The sequence below is a fragment of the Lactuca virosa genome, chromosome 4 (assembly GCF_052849685.1).
Source record: "Lactuca virosa cultivar CGN04683 chromosome 4, Lactuca_virosa_CGN04683_v6, whole genome shotgun sequence".
Classification (NCBI taxonomy): Eukaryota; Viridiplantae; Streptophyta; class Magnoliopsida; order Asterales; family Asteraceae; genus Lactuca; species Lactuca virosa.
The window spans coordinates 518,908,046-518,927,382 of NC_136429.1; the positions used below are offsets into that span (position 1 = coordinate 518,908,046).

A 19,337-nucleotide genomic window follows, 5' to 3' on the forward strand; every position below is an offset into this window, starting at 1 on the left:
GCAAAAAAACACATCTATGGTCTTTTAAAAAGCGACTATAAATAATTAAAAATATAAAACAAACTTACTTTTTTGTCTGCCTTCATTACTACTGTACATTACAACATTCACTAACAACACTCATAAGACCAAAATTAAATTAAAATAAAATAAAACACCGACTACAACAAATAACAAGATTTCTCCACTCACCTCTTCCACCCTGCTGAAAGCAAAACAATGAAGAGTTAAATGCACGAAATAGCAATGTACTTTCATTGATTTCTTATTATAGCAATTTACTAAAATAATCACAAAACAAAAGAATAAACAAATATACTTACCATCTCCACCAGGGGTAATTTGGGGTTTATTACTTTTTCCCCCTCCTTTAACATTAACTTGTAAAGGCTTCTGACCACGAGGCGACTGTAAACCAAGTTTTCCGGCGGTGGTGGTGGAGGGAAGAGAATGCCGCCGGACATTGACAAAACCATTTTCACCGCCATCTTCCGCCACCTTTGCCGCCGCCTGAGCTCTCAGCTTAGCCTTTGCTGACTCGGTTGCTGCCATGTAACTCGGTACATGATGTTGTTGTTTTACTGGAAAAGACTTTCTTCTCCTTGTTTTCTCATTTTCCTTCCCATTTGACTCTGTATTTATTTTGTTTTGCGAGGAATTTAATGAATTATTTTCGGGGGTTTTTGGTTTTTTTGATTGTGATTTAATTGGTTTTCTTTTTTTGAGTGGTGGGAGTGGGTCCCAGAAGTGGGAAGTTGACCAACGGGAAAGCCAGTTGGTGACTGAGTTGGGTTCGGTTGGATCGTATTGGATGTTCAGGGGCATTTTGGTCTTTAATGAAGCAACAAGCTGAAATTATCAGAAAAAGGGTATATATGTCCAAATTCTTAAAAATCATAATAGCAACCTCTTAAATTGTACAGAAAAACCATTATATTTTGGGCAATTTTGCGTACTTTTATTGTTTCCAATGAAACCGTATAAGTTTCATATAATTATCCAAATTAACCATTTTGATAATAGGTCAAAATGGTTAATTTGGATAAATGAGTCAAATAATAATGGTTTAATTGTAATAATCCTGCTAAGCATCCACTCATATCACGCATGGTAGGAAGGGGTATTATGGGGAAATCAGCAAATAAAGAGCACTTTAATGTGCAAGGGCATTTTAGGCATTTACTATAAATCTAGCTGTCACGCAGATTGCTTACAAGAAGCTATTGATTTTCTGTACTTATTTTTTTTTTTAAATCTTCAAAGTGAGTACTTAGCAAATCCTCCTATACAGACAGCTGGAATACAGTAAAAAAAACAAGAATACTTTATTATTTATAAAAACTGGAGGATACCTTAACAGCAAATGCATTTGTAGATAGCCTCTCTGATTTGAGGGATGTTTGAAGCAAGTCCACCTCTTCCTTTTGCTAATAAAACATACAAAAAAATAATCTTATTAAACTTTAAAAAATATCTACCCAATTATATAAGTGAAAATTGCTATATTAATTGGGTAGATTATCCAATGTTCAATGTTGTAATAAGAAGTAAAAGTATAATTCCGTAATAAAACAAAAAAAATAATAATAATAAAAATAAAAAAATCAACAAAAGTATGTTGCTATTTCTTGCACTAAACCTAAGAGTAAATGAAAAGCAAAAAAAAGATGAGTAATGAGTTACCAAATCCAAATGTTCTTCTGGAGTAGTTTTTTGAAGAATTTGAGGAGAGCTTCCGGAAAGTCTGACTATTTGACCACGAACAACTGCCTGAAACTCAACAATTGCACGCATACAATGTAAAGTTGCAACAGCTTGTCTCCTCACCAAGTGCCCACGAATAACTGCTTGGAGCCTTATAATGCCTTTAAGTGCCCAAAATGCCCTTCGAGCCTTCACAGAGTTATATTTATATTAGTAAAAGTATCACACTTATTAAGATTTAAGAAAAAAAAACATATTTTTCACTACAAACATGGGGAATATAATTTATATGTTACATTACATATGGTTATTACCAATAAAGAAATGTGGTTAGTTGCTGTTATAGTTAAAGAACTGGTTAATGACACTAAAGACCCTGTATTTTATATTTTTTTCCAGATTAAACCTCAACTTTATTTTTTTTCCACTAAAGTACATTGCCTATTGCCTATATTAGTAAGTGGAGTGAAGTAAATTGCTATTTCCTGCAATGTTCTTGTAAATTAATATGCATTAACCTTACCAAGTATCCCCTGAAAGCTGCTTGTGCCTTAGTAGCAGCCTGTTCTAGTCTGATTAACTCATCATCATTTGCAGCATTTATTAAGTTGCCACTGGAACTGGAGTTCTTCTCTAACTCTGATTCTTCTCCATTTATGTTGCGGACGTGGCACACTGGAGTTGATATGATAGTAGAATCAGCAGCAAGATCGTTTGATTGTGTGTTGAGGGTAATGGAGGTCTTTTTGTCTAAAGTAGCATCCTTCAAGAATAATAAGACATCAAATCAGCATGTATATGTGTTTTACTTTTACAAGTAACAGGTGTAAACTGTAAATTAACACTTTTACTTACTTTTGAGAGATTAGATTTTGATGACTTCTTCCCAAAAAGAACAGTCTTCATCCACTTTCCAGGAGATTTCCCCATTGTTGAAGTGTAACAAGTAACAACCTCAAAAGTCCCTGGATTACATAAATGAATTCTTAACAAATTAGAAGGAAAGAATCATAAATCTCATCTATAATCAGATATAAACAAGTTTGGTCAGTAAAACCAAAAGCCCAAAACATGAACTGAAGTAATTATAGAATACGATTATCATTTAATTATGCAACAAGTAGAGATACAAAAGACAACTTAAAAGCCTCTTGCAAACATCATACGCAACATAAGCATCAAACTAAAGCAATGTGTCTATAACCTAGCACAGATCTGCAACAGCGCCAAACTTCAACTTATGAAAAACAGAATTAAACGACGACCTAGGGTTTTAACAAGTGTGCTTCAGATCTGGAAATGTACCTGATCAATAAATCGCTCTTAAAACCCTACCTTGTCAACTTGCAAAACCGCAACAAAATTTAAACTGGAAGAAAACACAGACAATATCTTTGAAGACACAGATAAAATTAACGAGAACACAAACAAACGAGATTGAAATCCAACATTTTGATGGGTATTACCATGAATTGGAGCATGAAGCCAGCGTCGCCTCGCCTCTCCTTTCTCTCACTAAAGAGAGTGTGGGTGTGGATTTTGGTTTCGCTATTGATTTTTGGGAGCAGGTAAAAAACAAAATTTCGAATTTCGAACTTCGAACTTCTATACTATTTTTGTATGTTTCTTTTTCCTACTTTATTAGACTAGTTTATAACTATATATCTATGATTACAAAATTAGTTTAGTTTTCTTATTAAAAATTCAAAATTATTAAATAATTATTTTAAATGATTAATTAATTTAAAGATTTTTTATTATATAAAATTATAATCTTTGATTTAAATAAATACGTTAAATGATATCATCTTAGAATTTGTATTAACTTTATTTTAATTTTTTAATCTAATATTATTAATTTAATATAATTAGAATGAGAAAATTTAAAATTTGAAATGAAGAATCAATAGGTTGACAAATGACATGACATTAATTAGACAGCCTGATAGGATAACACATGACAAAAAGAAAATAAATTTATTTTTTTATTAGAATATAAAGATTTCACATACAAAATAAAATAACTTTTTAATTGAGATTTAATCATATAAATATATATAATATCACTTTATGTTATTTATTTTAAATAACATAACTTAATAAGGTAATATAGTTTTTAATTTTTATAAATTTGATTTTTATTGTTTTTTTTTTTTTTGTAAAATAAGGCCTTGAATTTGTTGTTTTTTATACATGCAATCTTTTTAACTGATTACTTCGAGTTAAGCCGAAAAATATAACTTAGTAATACAGTTTCCATTTTGTACACATTTATGCCTTAATATTTTTTTGTTCCAAAAAAAATCATTGTTGTTTTTGTACACATTCAGTCTTTGTGACCGATTATTTCAGATTTTGTTCACGTGACATCCAACGTGTGACGATCATTAATAAAATGTTCTTATACGTGGCTCATCTTTCACTTATATCAGTGACCTAATTCATGAATCAGTCAGATAATGTTGGTGCCCGAGTTTTCTCCAAGAAGATGTCTTTGACTTTATTTTCATCTATCTCCATAGTAGACAACAAGATTTTATGTGATTGCTTCCTCCCAACTCGAATTTGCACTTCTAAAACAAAATAACATCTTGGAAAAAAATTTAGAGTCTTCCCTAATTCCTTAGTATGTTGATTTTGACCATTTTTCTGCAAATGAGTTTTTTGTTATTTTCAAATTTACATTCTTTCAGACTTGCTTAAATTTTTTTTTTTTTTTTGAACTTGAAGAAATCAAGTAAAAAGTGCAACTTTAGGTAATAGGTTGATGAATAACGTGTCAAATTGAACCTGAATTTTGAAGATGAGTTTGTAGTTGTTAAAGATGGGGTTTTATGTCTCAAGAAATAAGTGAATGAGTTGAAGAAGAATTCACATAGAGATAAGATTACAATAACTTCTAATCTTCTATAGTGATAATAAAAGTACAATGTTATTAATCTGCCTCCATTAAATAGTATTATATGACACCACTACCAACCCAAAATCAAACCAAGTGACACATGATTCCACTGACCAGAAGAGCCATCTATGATAACACATCATTAATGGTTGTCCCACGTAGGATGTCACGTGATCAAAACCTGAAGAAATATGTAACGTCCGCAGTTTCGGGCTAGTCAATTTAGAGACAATGAACATCAAAAATGAGTTTTTAATGGAAGATTATTTAGAAGGATTAATCTTAACCAAGTTATAGTATATGTTACAAGGGTTCCGTGCATATAAAGAACGCCGAAATCTGAGTTATAACGAAGAAGTTATGGTCGGTCGAAGTTTGACGGCAAAACCGGCACGGCACCGGAAAACGTAAATAGTAAATTTACGATAGAGGACTTTTTGGCCTTGATGATCTAAACTAAAGTTGTAGTATACGTTAAACCGAGAGTGTGCATAAAAAGAACGCACAAATCTGACTTCGTATGAGGAAGTTATGATTTTTCTAAGATTTGGCATGACAGTGCACAGCCCGAAACTCGAATTTTAGATCGAGCGGTTTTTGGCCGACACAACCTAAATGAGAATTGAAGATCTCATTATTAGTAGCGCAACGGTAAAAAGACAGACGAAAACAGACGTCGGATGAAGAAGTTATGAATTTTTAACGTACTTTTCCTGTCCCGACCTGTTAAAAAATATAACTTTAAAAATAAATTTAAAATTAGCCGACGGAGTCTAAACGAAAGTTGTAGATCATGTTTCCGCCTACGCGTGGATATAAAGAACGTAAAAAACGGAGCTTGTATGCGAAAGTTACGGATTTTAGAAGATAATTAGTTTTTTGGGTAATCTGCGAGTGACACGTGGCGCAATCTGGGCCACACCTTCTTCCCCACGGCTTGGAACGAGATGGCGACATGTGGCAACGAACGCGCTGCGTTCTCACCAAACTCAACCTATAAATAGAGGCGCAAATCTCTCATTTTCTTCACACCTCTCCACTTTTTTTCTCCCAAACACCCCCAAAACCCTCAAGGTTTTTCCCTAGCACCTCCAAGGTGTTAGAAGCAAGTCCCGGAGCGCTAGAAGGCTCCGAGAAGAAGAGCTTTCAGCTCGGAAGTTCTGCCCTCGCAGAGCCCGGTTCCTAGCCAAACCCCCGGTAAGTGAGATACGCTTACCCTACCTTAAGTATAGCTTTTGTTTAAATATAATATCGTTATTATGAACCTATAAATAAGATTTATCAGTGATTCAAAGTCGTTATACTGATTGATCTACTTACGGGAATGATGTCTAGGCTGTGATTTAGTGAGGTGTTTAAAGTGGAATTTCCAAACAGTATACTTCGTATACCAAACGGACCCTACCTCAGATATGATCATATCTGGTTGTTCCTTAATTGATAGATCATGAAAGTAGACTTTGATTTAATGATGAATCTAGACTAATAATTAGTCGAAATAAAGATTAGACTAAAACTTAGCGATAATAATGCTAGGTTTCGTCGAAGTAATATAGAATCGTTCGAAGCAAAGCGCTGCCCGAGTTTGGAATCATCACTTTAACAAGTGAGTGCATAGTTACTTTCATCTTACACATAGATATGAAGTAATTTATATAAATTACGTGCTATGTGTGCATATTGTCTGAATACTTGCTTTTTGTGTTGGATGAATGATTTTATACATGTTTTAAATTATTTAAATTGTATATGTATTTTATATCTACAAAATATGTTGGGTAAAACATGGGTAGATGAAATATGAGTTGGATGATGAGATGAGAGGTGATATAGACCATGAGATAAGGGTGAGAGGCGAACAATGAGAGAAGCCTTTTACCCAAGTGTTGGCCCCGTCATCTAGCAGAGTATGGATGACAACCACGGACTATTCTAGACAGTCTAGTGGAACACTAGCAAGCTCACAACCTGTAGGTGTTGTGAACGATGTGTTCACCGGTGTACTCTAAAAATCCATTGACATGTATTGCGAGTGGACTCGCGAAAACGATACTGTCAATAAACGAGATAACCCTAACAGCTGCGCCTCATAGAGAATGTCATAATTCTGGCAGCTGGGCATAAATGATAAAATTAGCAGTTGTGCTTGACAGCTATGTTGTAACATCCCAAAATTTAAGACCAAAAATTTTGTTTTGATTAATTAAAGACCGCTTAATAAATCTTGCTCAATCATTTAATAACATTCTTAATAAAACAATTATCAGAGTTTTAAATCCCAAAGATCATCTAGTGCGGAAAACATGGTGTGATGCGTTGCGATCGCCCCGAGCTCCTTCCTTGGAAAAACGTTAATACCTGAAACAAATAACTGAAAACCGTAAGCACGAAGCTTAGTGAGTTCCCCCAGATACCACATACCATACATATAAACTGTGACAACTCGGAACTTTTATCTCGTACACTTAGTCAATTCAATCTAAGTGAAACTGGATATGTTGACTTCTTGCACTGTTTGAGGGTTTGTTTAAGTGATTTTAAGATCGAGTATGACCAAGGTTGAGTTTAGGAACGAGTCAGCAAGCCATAGAGTGACAAAATCAGGCCATACACACCCTTAGGGGGAGTGTACGGCCGTACACATGGGTGTGCGGCCGCACACTCACCTCTTGGCCGCACACTCACTTGTTGACAACATACCTACTCCTATATATAGGGTAGACCCCCTTCCCTTCATTTCTTTCACTCCTTGGCAGCACACTACTCCTTCTCTCTCAAGATTCTTCAACCGCAAACCTTCCAAGGCTGCAAAAACGTGAGTAATCTATCCCTTAGCTTGTTGTACGTGAAGGACCACTTCATCTAAGCCTTGATTTAGCAAAGATTCATCATGTTCTTCATCATATGAAGGAGTACGGCCGCACACCTTCATAAAGGTGGCCGTACACTCCTAAAACACCCTCCAAAGTGAGAGTTTGACTTCCATATTCGAGATAGACATGCCCCTAGCCTTGTTGTACCTTGGAAATGGCATTTTTGGACATTTTGTGTGGGGTGTACGACCGCACACACCTGTGTACGGCCGCACACACCTGTGAACGGCCGCACACACACTTGTGCGGCAGCACACCCAAGTGTGCGGCCACACACTCACCTTAGGACCACAAACACACTTCTAGGACCCCTAACTTGCACTACAACGGAGAATAGACCTAGGACACTTCATGGATTGCAAGTATGGACCTCGAAACACCCCAAGAACACCTTCCATCATGGGTGTACGGCCGCACACCCATGGCCACACACACCTTAAAGGTGGCCATACACTCACCTCATGCAATCCTTTAGGGCTCTAACACTTAGTGCAAGTAGTCCCAAGTTCCTAGAGTGGTTCTCCATCACATTTAGTGGTGAAATACCTCCATTTGACTCCTTTATGTGTCATTGCATGTAATTTAGGATCAAATTGTGTTCAAGGCTTCACTTGAACATCCAGCGTGTCGTGTTGATCCTTCATTCAAATCACCCGAGGTGAGTTCATACCCCTACATTTTTCGTGTTTTTAATGTTTTCAGGGGGGGGGGGATACAAGCCAAACTCAAAGTGTTTTATTAAGTTTTAAACTTACTAATGCAGTCCACGATTTCCACGTTTAATAACATATTCGAATATTTTATCTCTTTTTGTAATATGTTGAGCATAAGGGAAACTATTATTTTGGAAATCTAACTTCATGGCTTTCAGAAAGATTTTTACAAAGCATTTTCCATACAAATTCTAATAAACTATAATGGGTATAGTTTGGGATAACCCTCTAGGCAGTCTCTACCTAATCAGATTTCATAAATGAATATATATAAACTATGGCAGATTTAGTTTCTGTTATATATTTTCTCAGGAGTATAAAGTATTAGTATTCAAGGATAATTATTGTTTTATACTGTTTCTCGCTAGTAAACTAGATTATACAGAATTGTGAGGCTCTACTTCAATACTGTACCCTTAGGTGTATAGTGATAAATCCTATCTCAGTATAAGCAGAGTCTCCTGGAGGGAGAGCGTGAGATTTGTGAATAGATCTATTCGGGACTGACAATCCCACACCAGAACTGCTAGCTACAGTTAGGCAGTCATGCCTGTGGTGGACAAATGTCATTTAGCTTAACGCCTGAAGAACGTTATAAAGGTCTCTCGGTCATATCAAGTATGGTTATACGACTCGCAAATAAGTATAAACTAATTTTGTTTACGGACTCTCTACCCTTCATTAGTTTTATTTTGAATAATAAAACTACTTTTATATATACTGATAGTATTCAGGAATTTCTAAACTGGCATCTCTACCTCTAGGACAGATAACATGTTTTCTAAAACTGATGGTTTATCTTCTACTAATAGATACTCTTTCAACACTACCTTTCATAAGAAAATATAGAATTTTCTTGAGGAATACTTTTCAAAAGAATCAAAGAACATTTTTCTCTAAAACTAAATGCTTATGAACTCACCAGCTTTATGCTGATACTTTTTCAAACTGCTTGTATTCTCAGGGAATTAGTAGACAGGTACTTCCAAGTGTCCGGAGAAGTCAGAGCATTAGAGTCACGTCTTTACCATTTTACTTTGATATGGATAGAGCTATGTATTAAACAATGTAAACCTTTTCATATATGTATTCAATGTCTGGTTGTGTTTACTATGCTTGCTATGATACAATTGTTGTGATACTACGCATGACGTCCTCCACCCCGAAACGATTCCGCCATCACGGTTTCGGGGTGTGACATAAACTGATCCATACATGCCACACGTAACCATGAGCCATACATAACAAACATATCCATAGTCAAGTAAGGTGCTATGTGCCAAACATAGTCTTGCTGTATTGCCACGGGCCGCACGTGGTCTTTCTTGTCAAGCCTGGGGGCCACTCCCTGGGTCTTATAGACAAGTGCCAAGGGCCACCCCCTGGTCTTCCATGCAAGCATCACAAAGACAACTATACATACTACTCTACTAGGCTACTCAGCATACAGTGTGCCAGGAGCCACCTCCTGGTCTTTCATTCATAATAGCATACATTGTGCCAGGAGCCACCTCCTGGTCTTTCATACATGTTGCCTAGGGCTAACCCCCGGGTCTTCCTACCATACATAATAACATACTGTGTGCCAGGAGCCTCCTCCTGGTCTTTCATGCATAATGCTTAGGGCTAACCCCCGGGTCTTCCTACCATACATAAACTAAATGGGCCGGCATTGTGGCCGTAGACCCATACAAACAGTGAGGAGACTCACCTCGTACTGCTGACGCTGCTGATAACCCTCTGGCTGCTATCCAACAACTCTCCGAACTGCTGCTCCTCTAGCTCCCCGAGCTACCGATACCAATAATAGAAACACTTAGCCTAACTGTCCTCATGAAGTCAACTAAGTCAACTCTGGTCAAGTCCCTCTCAAGGTCAAGGTCCTGCTCAAAGTCAACCTTCCAGTTGACTCGACTCGTCGAGTTGTTCTGCCAACTCGCCGAGTCCATGCTCTTCAAATCCCAAAAAACCCCGACTCCACTCGTCGAGTCTAGCGAGAACTCGACGAGTTCTCCTTCATCTAACACTTCGGGACTATCTTCAACCGACTCGCTGAGTTCATCCTCGAACTCGTCGAGTTCATCATCATTGTATGAATATCTAGGCCATGACTCGCCGAGTTGTATGAACAACTCGTCGAGTTCATCTTCATAACTAAGAAGATTGTCTTGGACTCACCGAGTTCCTCTTCGAACTCGTCGAGTACTATGATCTTCATGTCCATTACGGACCCAGTCTGGCTGAATCCTTCACTACTCTACCCACTGATCCGAATCATAACAGAAGGGTTTGGGTTTACGACCCGACTCGCCGAGTCCATGAACGGACTCGTCGAGTCCACCTTGTGACATCTCTATTCTGTCGATTACAGTCCATTCCAACACTTCCAATTCATAGATCTGGACTCATAATGCTAGCATTGCACGTAAAGTTGTTAACTTTACGTGCATGCAAGGTGCTATGAGGCTAGAACACTCAATCCAAGCTACAATGAAGGCCTAGGTCATGAAATGGGACCTTAGCTGGATAAAGCCGACAACTTTGAGCTTCTAAAGCTCAAGAGTGTCCATATCTGTTGTCCAATCCATCCTCAAAGGCTTAATACTCGGATTCTACTTGGAAATGATCCAATTGTGACAAAAAGGCAAGCTAGAAAGGGGATCCATCAATTGAAAGCTCAAGGTTCAGACTTTTTACCTCCTAACAGTTTCCAAGTCGATATGGAGGCTGGATCTACTCTTCCTTCCTTGCTCCTTTCCCTCCAAGCTTCCAAGATGCACTCTAAAGGCCCTTAATCTTCTCAAAAGCTCAAACAGTGGAGTTGGGTGGCTAGGGTTTTGGGTTCTGGACGAGAGAGGCTGTAAATGAACCCTAGGGAAGAGAATAAGATGCTTAAATAGGGTACCAAGTCCCGGAATTAGGGTTTCCAAACCCAGACCAGACTCGCCGACTCGCCGAGTCGGTCACTTAATCGTTGACACAGAACCCGCTCCGACTCGTCGAGTTCTTCCTTGGACTCGACGAGTTGACCCCCTTTTGACTTAGGGTTTTCCTTCCTTTCTCGGCCTTTTTCTGATACTGGGTGTTACATATGTCATTGACAACGATGGACTTCGTACCTATTCCTTAGGATTATCCTTAGGAATAAATGAACGAGAAATAACTGATTCTTAGGGTAGATCCTTAAGAGTAAAGAAGATAATGGGGATGGGTAATTGGGTTGACTGTTTGATGTTTAAACATAATAATTATATTATTGTGGGTTGCAAACCCTATGTACTCACCAGATCACCTATACAGTAAAATAAGGATCACACCTCAATCCATAAACCAATTACTACCCAAATTACCCTAAATGACCTAAATTCAAAGTTGGTCAAAGTCAACTGTCAACAGTCAAAGGTCAAAAAGTCAAAAATCCACATTAGGCTGAGTATGCCCTACGTATTCCATCTCTACGCATGGTGTAGAGTCCTATCCACAATTATGGGGTTCAAACATGGTACGCGTTGCGTACCTCCAGGTACGCCCTGCGTACTCAGTCAAATCCTAATTTCCTCATTAAGTGCTTATTCCCTTAAGGCCTTACATCCAAATATCAGGTCTAACCCCAAATAACCTCCTTAATCATAAAGTTTCCAACTTTTTGACTTTGCATGGCTAGAAAGTGTCCGAATCTAAAACCCTAACATATCACAAGATTCTAAGCCCCATAACTCATGCATGGATGAAAGGAAAGGATCAAGATCATATTTTTATGACTCCATGCACTTTAAAACATCTAAAAAGGCTACTCATAAGGTCTGGAGTAGTTCATACTCAACTAGACCAAGATTACGGGACAAAAATGCACAAAAACCTTAGAACCAACAAGATCTAGTAAAGTATTCATCGAGTTCAAAACTTTACACCTTCTGGGGGTTGCTAAGGAGATGTAAGGTCCAAATCCACAAGGCTTGAAACTTCTCAAGTGCTTTCCAAGAGCTTCCTTCCTTCAAAGATGAGCACAAAACACTTAAAAGGCTCAAAACTTCACAAATGGAGATTAGGGTTTGCAAGGGGTCATTTGGGAGGATGGAGGCTGAAGGTGGAAGGGTTTATGGGAGTTAAGGTTGTTTAAATATGGCTCAAACCCTCAATATTAGGGTTTACACCTTGGTCGAGTACGTCCTGCGTACTTTTCAACTACGCGCGACATAGTTCATTAAAGTCCCGCCACCTTTCATCCTTATACGCAGCGCATAGAGTCTATCTACGCCCTGTGTAGACTTAAAACTCACTACAAAACTTACCAATTTAAGAAGATAGTTTACCTAAAATACGGGTGTTACATCTGCACTTTTTCTCTGGAGAACACAAAAAACAATCAAGGTATTATTGTGTTTGTAGAATAGTTTAGTCATGTAATATGGGTTAATTTCGTGGATTATCCCATAGTTTGAATTCATGTAACCCAGAATAAGGTCGAATTACATATTTCCAAAAATATTGTAGTCACAATCCAAAAAATTATTCAATTTTTTGTTATTTGAATTCCTACATCTAACAACAAACTTTTGTATATTCGTTTTGATAATCAACATGTAATCCTAAGTTAATAAGGACCTTCTAGGCTTCTATAGACTATAGCATAGAGGTCAGGATAGATAAAAAATCTCTACCTTAAATAGAAAAATAAAACTTATTTACAAGGAATTTTTTACTTTAATTTGTTTACTTTATATTTTTAATATAAAATATCTAGAAAAATACGTCCAAAAAGTATTTTTATGATTTGTTTAATTTATTCTATTCTACTACTTTTTGGCAAAAACATATGAAATAAATATGATAAACTCTAAAAGTAACAATTTTCATTTATTTACATATGAGCGGATTGATTTGTTGGCCTGAAGTTGTCCAAAATATATCCAATGCATAACACTTTACAGATTGTTTTATCAGAAAATAAAAAATACAGTAATAATAATAACAATTTAATTGTATTAAAACACTATATGCATATGAAAATATATAAATATTTGGAAAATATATGAACCGAAACAACCAACCTGATCCAATCTTTACCAAAAATCAAAGTTTTATCATTATTGGGCTTTAGGATACTTTGTGCTCTTTCATGAAACAAAATTTTTCGATCTTTTCATTCAACTTTTTTACTATGGGAACTGATTTGTACACAAAAAAAAAAATTCTCTATGCACAACAATTTGTGTTTTGAAATGTTGTACTGTACAATTCTATTAAGCATAAAATATTGTGTACAAATAAAAATTGTTGTGTATGAATCATTTCATTTTTATTATTGCAAGGAAACTCTATTGAGTTAAGGAGGAATATAAAGTGGTTTATGGAATTAAGAGGTTTCATTGATTTTCTAAAAGATCGTGTAGAACACTTTCCGAATTCGATATTTCGATCATTTGTCTAGTATCACAAAATCCAAATTATGGTATAATTTTTCAAGTAACAATTTCATATCACGACACTTGTGAGAAATCACGAACTAAAGATTTACAGGAATTAGAATTCTTCTGATCACAATAGATATCGAATCAATCAACATTAGATAGTCATTATATTCCATAATTATAGGATGACGGTTTTGGATAATAATTAGGAAACATTAATTCAAAATTCATATTTACCATAGCAATTTTTTTAATAAAGTAAAATTCTTTGGTGTAGCCAAGTCCTTAGACCCATTATTTCCAACACCATTCTTATTTAGATTCACTTGGCAGTCGTAACATGACCAATTTTCTACATTTCCAAAAACCAAGTCCTTAGGTTTCTTGTTTGGTTTGTCATGCCCATCATACTTGTGTTTAATTCCCTTTCCCTTTCCTTAAAGGTTTTGATTGTTTTTTCCACTTCCTCCATGGACAACATGTTGTCCAACATCATATTTCCCTTTATTTTTGTCACATTGTTAAACACCGAGTGATTCCTTAATTCTTATATGACTCTCAAGTTGTACTAATGACTATTCTTTTTTATGTTTTAGGTATGTTTGAAGTCCTTCCAAGATGGAGGTAACTTGTCAATCACACTCGACAAAGCAATACATTCCTCCGTATTCATCTTGTGTAAAGTGAATTTAACAAGAATTCAAAGGAGATTAATTGTATTATTCCATGACAAGTCTTGAATCTACCATTTTATGGGTATTTAAATTTCTACCGAGAAACTTATTGCTAGAAGCATCTTTAGCGATATACCTAGATTCAAGGGAATCCCACAATTCATTGGTACTCTCCATGTTTTGGTAGATATCTATAGATTAAACATATAATTGAGAATGTAACATCTACTTATATAGTAATTATTCTCCCATTTTCTATCAAGTCATGATCATTATGAATAGATTTCACCACTCTAACCCATAAAAGCATTAGGGATTGTACCAAAACACCACACCCATCTAAAAAGAAGAGCCCGCTTAAGCGCAAACATGCTACTAACACCAAGACCACCATGATTTTTGCGCGTTATAACCTTTTTCCAACTAACACACGTCATTTTTTATCCTTGGAAAAAATTATTTCACATAGACTCGAGAAAAGTAATAATAGTCATAAGCGCTTTAAACATCAACATATAATAAGTAGGAAGCGAGACTAGAAAAAAGGCTCTTTAATAACCGCTCAAGCAATTTCGGGCGCCACAATCTCAACCACTGCAAAAAGGAATAAAACTACCAATCAACTTACTTTTATGTAAGTTAATCTTAAAACATGAAGCGGGATAAAAACATCGTAGGTATTGAAATGGTAATGTTGGAAATTTGCCATTCATCAACAAAGACAACGTCATTTGTGTAAAATATATGAGAAACATCGATGCTAGCATGAGAACCAATAAAGAGACCTACGAAAAAAAGCTCTCCATCGCATTCATGAAAGTGGCATGCAAACTTTCCATGACCAAGATAAACAAAAACAGAGAAAGCGAGTCCCCTTGGGGGAGCCCTCTATGAAACTAGAACTCAGACATGAGAACATCATTGACCATGATTGAGCCCCTAGAAGAATTCATACAACCTTATATCCAACCCCTCCCTTAGCACGACAACCTATACTATCAAGAATGTCATCAAGAAAATCTCATTGTACCAAGTTATAAGTTTTTTGAAAATCTACCTTGAACATCATAACTTTCTTATGATGACTTGCACCAAGCCACAATCAAGGGCCATCTGGAATCTATGTAACTCGAATAAAAGTCATTTGCTCGGTAGCAACCATATCATCCACCACCGAGCTCAAATGATTAGCTAATATTTTGCCAATAAGTTTATATTGACAACCTATCAAACTAATAGGTTTGAAGACTTTGACAAACTCTACATCATGCACTTTGGGAATCAATGTAATAAAATATGTATAACATCCTCTAGGAAACATGTTGAAATTAAGAATTCCAACACAACCTTAACAACATCATCTTGAGTGAGGTACCATATCTTTTTGAAAAAATCAAAATGAAACCATCTAAGGATTTCTCAGAACCACAATCCCGAACTAGTCTTTTAATTTCATCACAATCCCAAACTAGTCTTTTAATTTCATCACAATCCCAAACTAGTCTTTTAATTTCATCACGAGTCACATCAGTTTCAATAAAAAAGGATTACTCTGTAGACATATTTCAAGAAAGTCTCCAAGATAGAAGTACGAGACCTAGTACTCTACTAGGTTTGGAAAACCGATCTACAAACTGAGAAAAAAAAATCCGACTTCACTCAACCAGGAACAACACCCCACGAAAAAAGTTAAATGGACCCATTGTGTAGTTTGTGTAAAAAGTTAAAAAATAAACCCGACTATCTTGTGAAAATGCTTCAAAACAATTCTTCTCCACTTCAAGTGACAATATCAAGTACAAACTATACAGCGATAGCAACAAGATGTAGTAAAGTAGGTATGAATAAGTAACAGATATTAGCATAATTTAAGACCAATAATATAATACAAGAAACCATCGTATGTACACACATTACATGCCCAATAAGCAAACAACACAGCACAACACAACCAAACACATAGAATAGAAACTAGAAAGCTTAAATTCCCTAAATACTTTGATGGCATAAAAACATAACTTTTACTAACCAGGCTTATTATTGAGAATATTTGGTGGGGTTTTGATTTTTGAAGCAAGCAAAATATCTCATAGAAACATACCACCATACCATACCATGAGAGAAGTTGATCTTAAATGATATAGAGTACAGATACAGACATATATAATATATATTTAGTCAGCTGTCCAGCTCTGCTCCACAATTTCACGCACTTTTCTGTTATATTCGCGCTTATTCTCACTAAACATTCTTGCTGCTTCTGAATTTGCTGGTGAGTTTGGATTTGGATCACATAGCAATGACTATATAATAATAATAATTATAAATAAAGATTAGGACTTAATATGTTGTATAAACATTGTATCAAAGAAACTGTATACCTGAATTGATGTAAGGATGGCAGCAACATCATAAATTGGACTCCATTGATTTTGAAGAATGTCCAAACATATGCTTCCATCTGCATAAACTAATGAGCAAAATAAAGAATGCAATGGAGTTAAAACAATGTCACCATGTAAAGAAGAAGAAACACTCTCAATCTCAACTTACTATTGGGGTGAAACATTCGAGAAATGAATCGCACTGTTGGTGGCTTGTTTGGATAATCTTCTGAAAACTGTAGTGTCAACTTGAACGTACCTGAGATCAATTTAAGTATTATATGCAACAGATGAACAGAATGTATGATAAAGATGGGAATCCCTTGAATCATTTGTCATTATGGATTAATGAGTGAAAGATGAAGTCCAAACTCACCTCCATCCCAAGGAGTGTCATCTGGTCTGAAAAGCAAATAGAAGTAATCAGTGAATGATCATTTCATTTCAAGAAAAAAGAAAGACCATATGATGATGAAAAGAAGATGAATTTACACTCCAACATACCCAAAAATGACAGCATTCCATAGCATTATATTGTTATCCACAGGTGCACCACTGATACCAGCAGGAGGATCCTGCTGCAACCTCTTGAAGTCCCTCATTAGCCTCTTCCTTGAAGGTGTAGACATTCTCCTCCCCTGTTACAACTGAATTCAATGAACAGGAAAAAGTAAGAACATTCTCGTGTCGTCTACATGTTAATCATCTACATAATTGATGCCATGAGTGGTTGGATGTGTGTTTCAGTGTTTGTAAAGTGATTCTTGCGAATTATTGTGAATAATTAGTTTCGAACTTGTTTACTTAATGCTCCAGATAGTATATAATCAGAAAATTAGAGTCATAAGCTCGAAATCGCACTTTTGCAAGCAATCAAAACGCAATAATCATTTTATAAGAGCATTCAACCCCTAGAATCATCGTGAAAACAGAACCACAGAAAAGAAACAAGTTCCCTAATCAAATTATTAGAATGTGAACCCTAGATCTATAAATACGGACCAATTGCACAAAACATGAAGCGATTTTAAACCCGAAAACCAATTAGAGAAGGTTTTATTGTTCAATTCTAGGATTCCGGTAGGTACGTTGACTATGGAGATGATTATGTGACAATATGAATGTGGAGTAAGAGAGAAATGGAAGATAGGAAGGAGGATTTTGCCTGAGGGGTTAAGCAGCGGAGAGCGGCGGTGCGGATGAACCGGAGTGAAGAGGAAAATGATGATCAGCCGCCTGTGGCCGTGGGGGAATCCGTGACCTCCGTCTGCAGTTTGGCCTTTTAAACTCGTGCCTCGGAAACGAAGATGAAGGTTCGACTTCGCGTAACATGTAAGCTGGTGATATATCGTTTGTATGTCGTCATGTCGGCATAACACATTTGTTAAAATAGAATAATAACAAAAGTAAATTACAAAAATATGAAATCACAAAATTTATTTATCTATCATCGTTGTCGTCCACTTAAAAAAAAGCTTTATTGATTTTATTTTAATTGAAAATATAGAATCATTGATCTATGACGTCTAAAAGTCAAAAATACATTTTTCTTAGATACAAATATAAGTGAAAATATCACTTTCAAACTAAAGAATCATTTAAGACCATCTCCAACACATCTCCATTTCCCCTCTCATAAATGAAGTAAAAATGGAGTAAATTGTGTTTCATCTCCGACCCTACTCCATTTTCTACCCCATTTTTTACCCCACAAAGTATATTCCTAAAATATTCCATTTTTATAACTTATATATATTGTCAAATACACCCCTCTACTAATTAAACTCTATATTTATGATTAATTAATATAAATTAATATATAACATGATATTATAAATATTAAATATTACATTTAAATTATAATTAGTAGATAAAATAAACTAGAAATGTATAAAATAAAAATGAGAGAGACTAAAATTGGCAACCAAACTTCACCTCCATTTTTGGAGATATTAATAGTATTCCCCCATATATGGGGGAATACTATTCATATCTCTAAAAATGGAGGTGAAAATGGGATAGGGTTGGAGAATAATAGAGGAAGAAATGAGAGAATAAATGGAGTTTGAGGGTGGGTTGGAGATGCCCTAAGACATAAAAGTCAAATCATATTTTTCTTAAATAAATGGATACAAATATAAGTGAAAATATCACTTTCAAATGGGTTATTTGATGTTGAAAGTAACAAAATATATAATTTATTACCTACGACACTGCTCATATGTATATGCGGAATACAAAACAAGTTCTTACAATGAGTCTATATGTGTTGGTGCTATTAGGTGTAATGCAATAATGTGCTCATGATGATCCAACCAATGGTTTGAACACTGAACTTGACACCGAACTAGTCGCTTTACTTTGATGGTTCAACTGGTTTGACGAACCGGTCTCAAAAAACTTAAGTCGTAGATCTTTGAGAGCTCTATAAAAAGAATGGAGTGCTACATTTTATAATATTTTTATAAATAAACTAGTGTTTTGTGTTTTGATCAGACTCATTTTGGATTGGTCTTTGGTTGAACTGTTGGGTTTTCACAGGTTTGATTACAAGTGGTTTTTAGGCCTTAAAAAGATGGTAGCCTGACCGGTTTCCGGTTGGAAACGACCGGACCGATTTTCAAAACCATATATCCAACATTTTGCGGCGATGAATCAACAATCTAGCAACCAACT

The 19,337-nt window shown here is 35.8% G+C and overlaps 2 protein-coding genes across 6 annotated transcripts; both read right to left on the reverse strand.

The window, feature by feature from the left end:
- Positions 1-17: 17 nt before the first annotated feature.
- On the reverse strand, positions 18-3,298 carry LOC145109428 (protein IQ-DOMAIN 28-like). Of its 4 annotated transcripts, none has more exons than XM_079046578.1 (8): positions 3,171-3,298; positions 3,010-3,073; positions 2,560-2,669; positions 2,228-2,467; positions 1,684-1,893; positions 1,353-1,427; positions 324-831; positions 18-205 (listed from the first exon to the last, which is right to left on the reverse strand). In XM_079046578.1, exons 3-8 carry the CDS (start codon positions 2,632-2,634, stop codon positions 189-191), a joined length of 1,125 nt encoding a protein of 374 aa, XP_078902704.1. In that variant the 5' UTR covers positions 2,635-2,669; positions 3,010-3,073; positions 3,171-3,298; the 3' UTR covers positions 18-188. The 4 variants fall into 4 exon arrangements, with proteins under 4 accessions (XP_078902704.1, XP_078902703.1, XP_078902701.1 ...); XM_079046577.1 differs by having other exon boundaries at positions 18-202; positions 324-849; XM_079046575.1 differs by having other exon boundaries at positions 324-849.
- A 12,820-nt stretch (positions 3,299-16,118) lies between these two features.
- On the reverse strand, positions 16,119-17,966 carry LOC145109430 (ubiquitin-conjugating enzyme E2 2-like). Of its 2 annotated transcripts, none has more exons than XM_079046579.1 (6): positions 17,827-17,966; positions 17,166-17,308; positions 17,038-17,063; positions 16,831-16,920; positions 16,659-16,747; positions 16,119-16,580 (listed from the first exon to the last, which is right to left on the reverse strand). In XM_079046579.1, the coding sequence occupies exons 2-6, from the start codon at positions 17,288-17,290 to the stop codon at positions 16,452-16,454; spliced, it is 459 nt and encodes a 152-aa protein (XP_078902705.1). In that variant the 5' UTR covers positions 17,291-17,308; positions 17,827-17,966; the 3' UTR covers positions 16,119-16,451. The 2 variants fall into 2 exon arrangements, with proteins under 2 accessions (XP_078902705.1, XP_078902706.1); XM_079046580.1 differs by having other exon boundaries at positions 17,166-17,299; positions 17,827-17,963.
- Positions 17,967-19,337: the final 1,371 nt, after the last annotated feature.

What these genes read in the sequence shown, in the direction of transcription:
- LOC145109430 (XM_079046579.1), bottom strand. Translation starts at nt 17,290, where the DNA reads ATGTCTACACCTTCAAGGAAGAGGCTAATGAGGGACTTCAAGAGGTTG. An exon ending in TGGAATGCTGTCATTTTTGG is followed by an intron (nt 17,064 to 17,165) that starts GTATGTTGGAGT and finishes TTTGCTTTTCAG; the next exon opens with ACCAGATGACACTCCTTGGG. An exon ending in CCATCCTTACATCAATTCAG is followed by an intron (nt 16,581 to 16,658) that starts GTATACAGTTTC and finishes ATTATTATATAG; the next exon opens with TCATTGCTATGTGATCCAAA.
- LOC145109428 (XM_079046575.1), bottom strand. Translation starts at nt 2,634, where the DNA reads ATGGGGAAATCTCCTGGAAAGTGGATGAAGACTGTTCTTTTTGGGAAG. An exon ending in CAGAAGAACATTTGGATTTG is followed by an intron (nt 1,428 to 1,683) that starts GTAACTCATTAC and finishes ATGTTTTATTAG; the next exon opens with CAAAAGGAAGAGGTGGACTT. An exon ending in CAAATGCATTTGCTGTTAAG is followed by an intron (nt 850 to 1,352) that starts GTATCCTCCAGT and finishes TGATAATTTCAG; the next exon opens with CTTGTTGCTTCATTAAAGAC.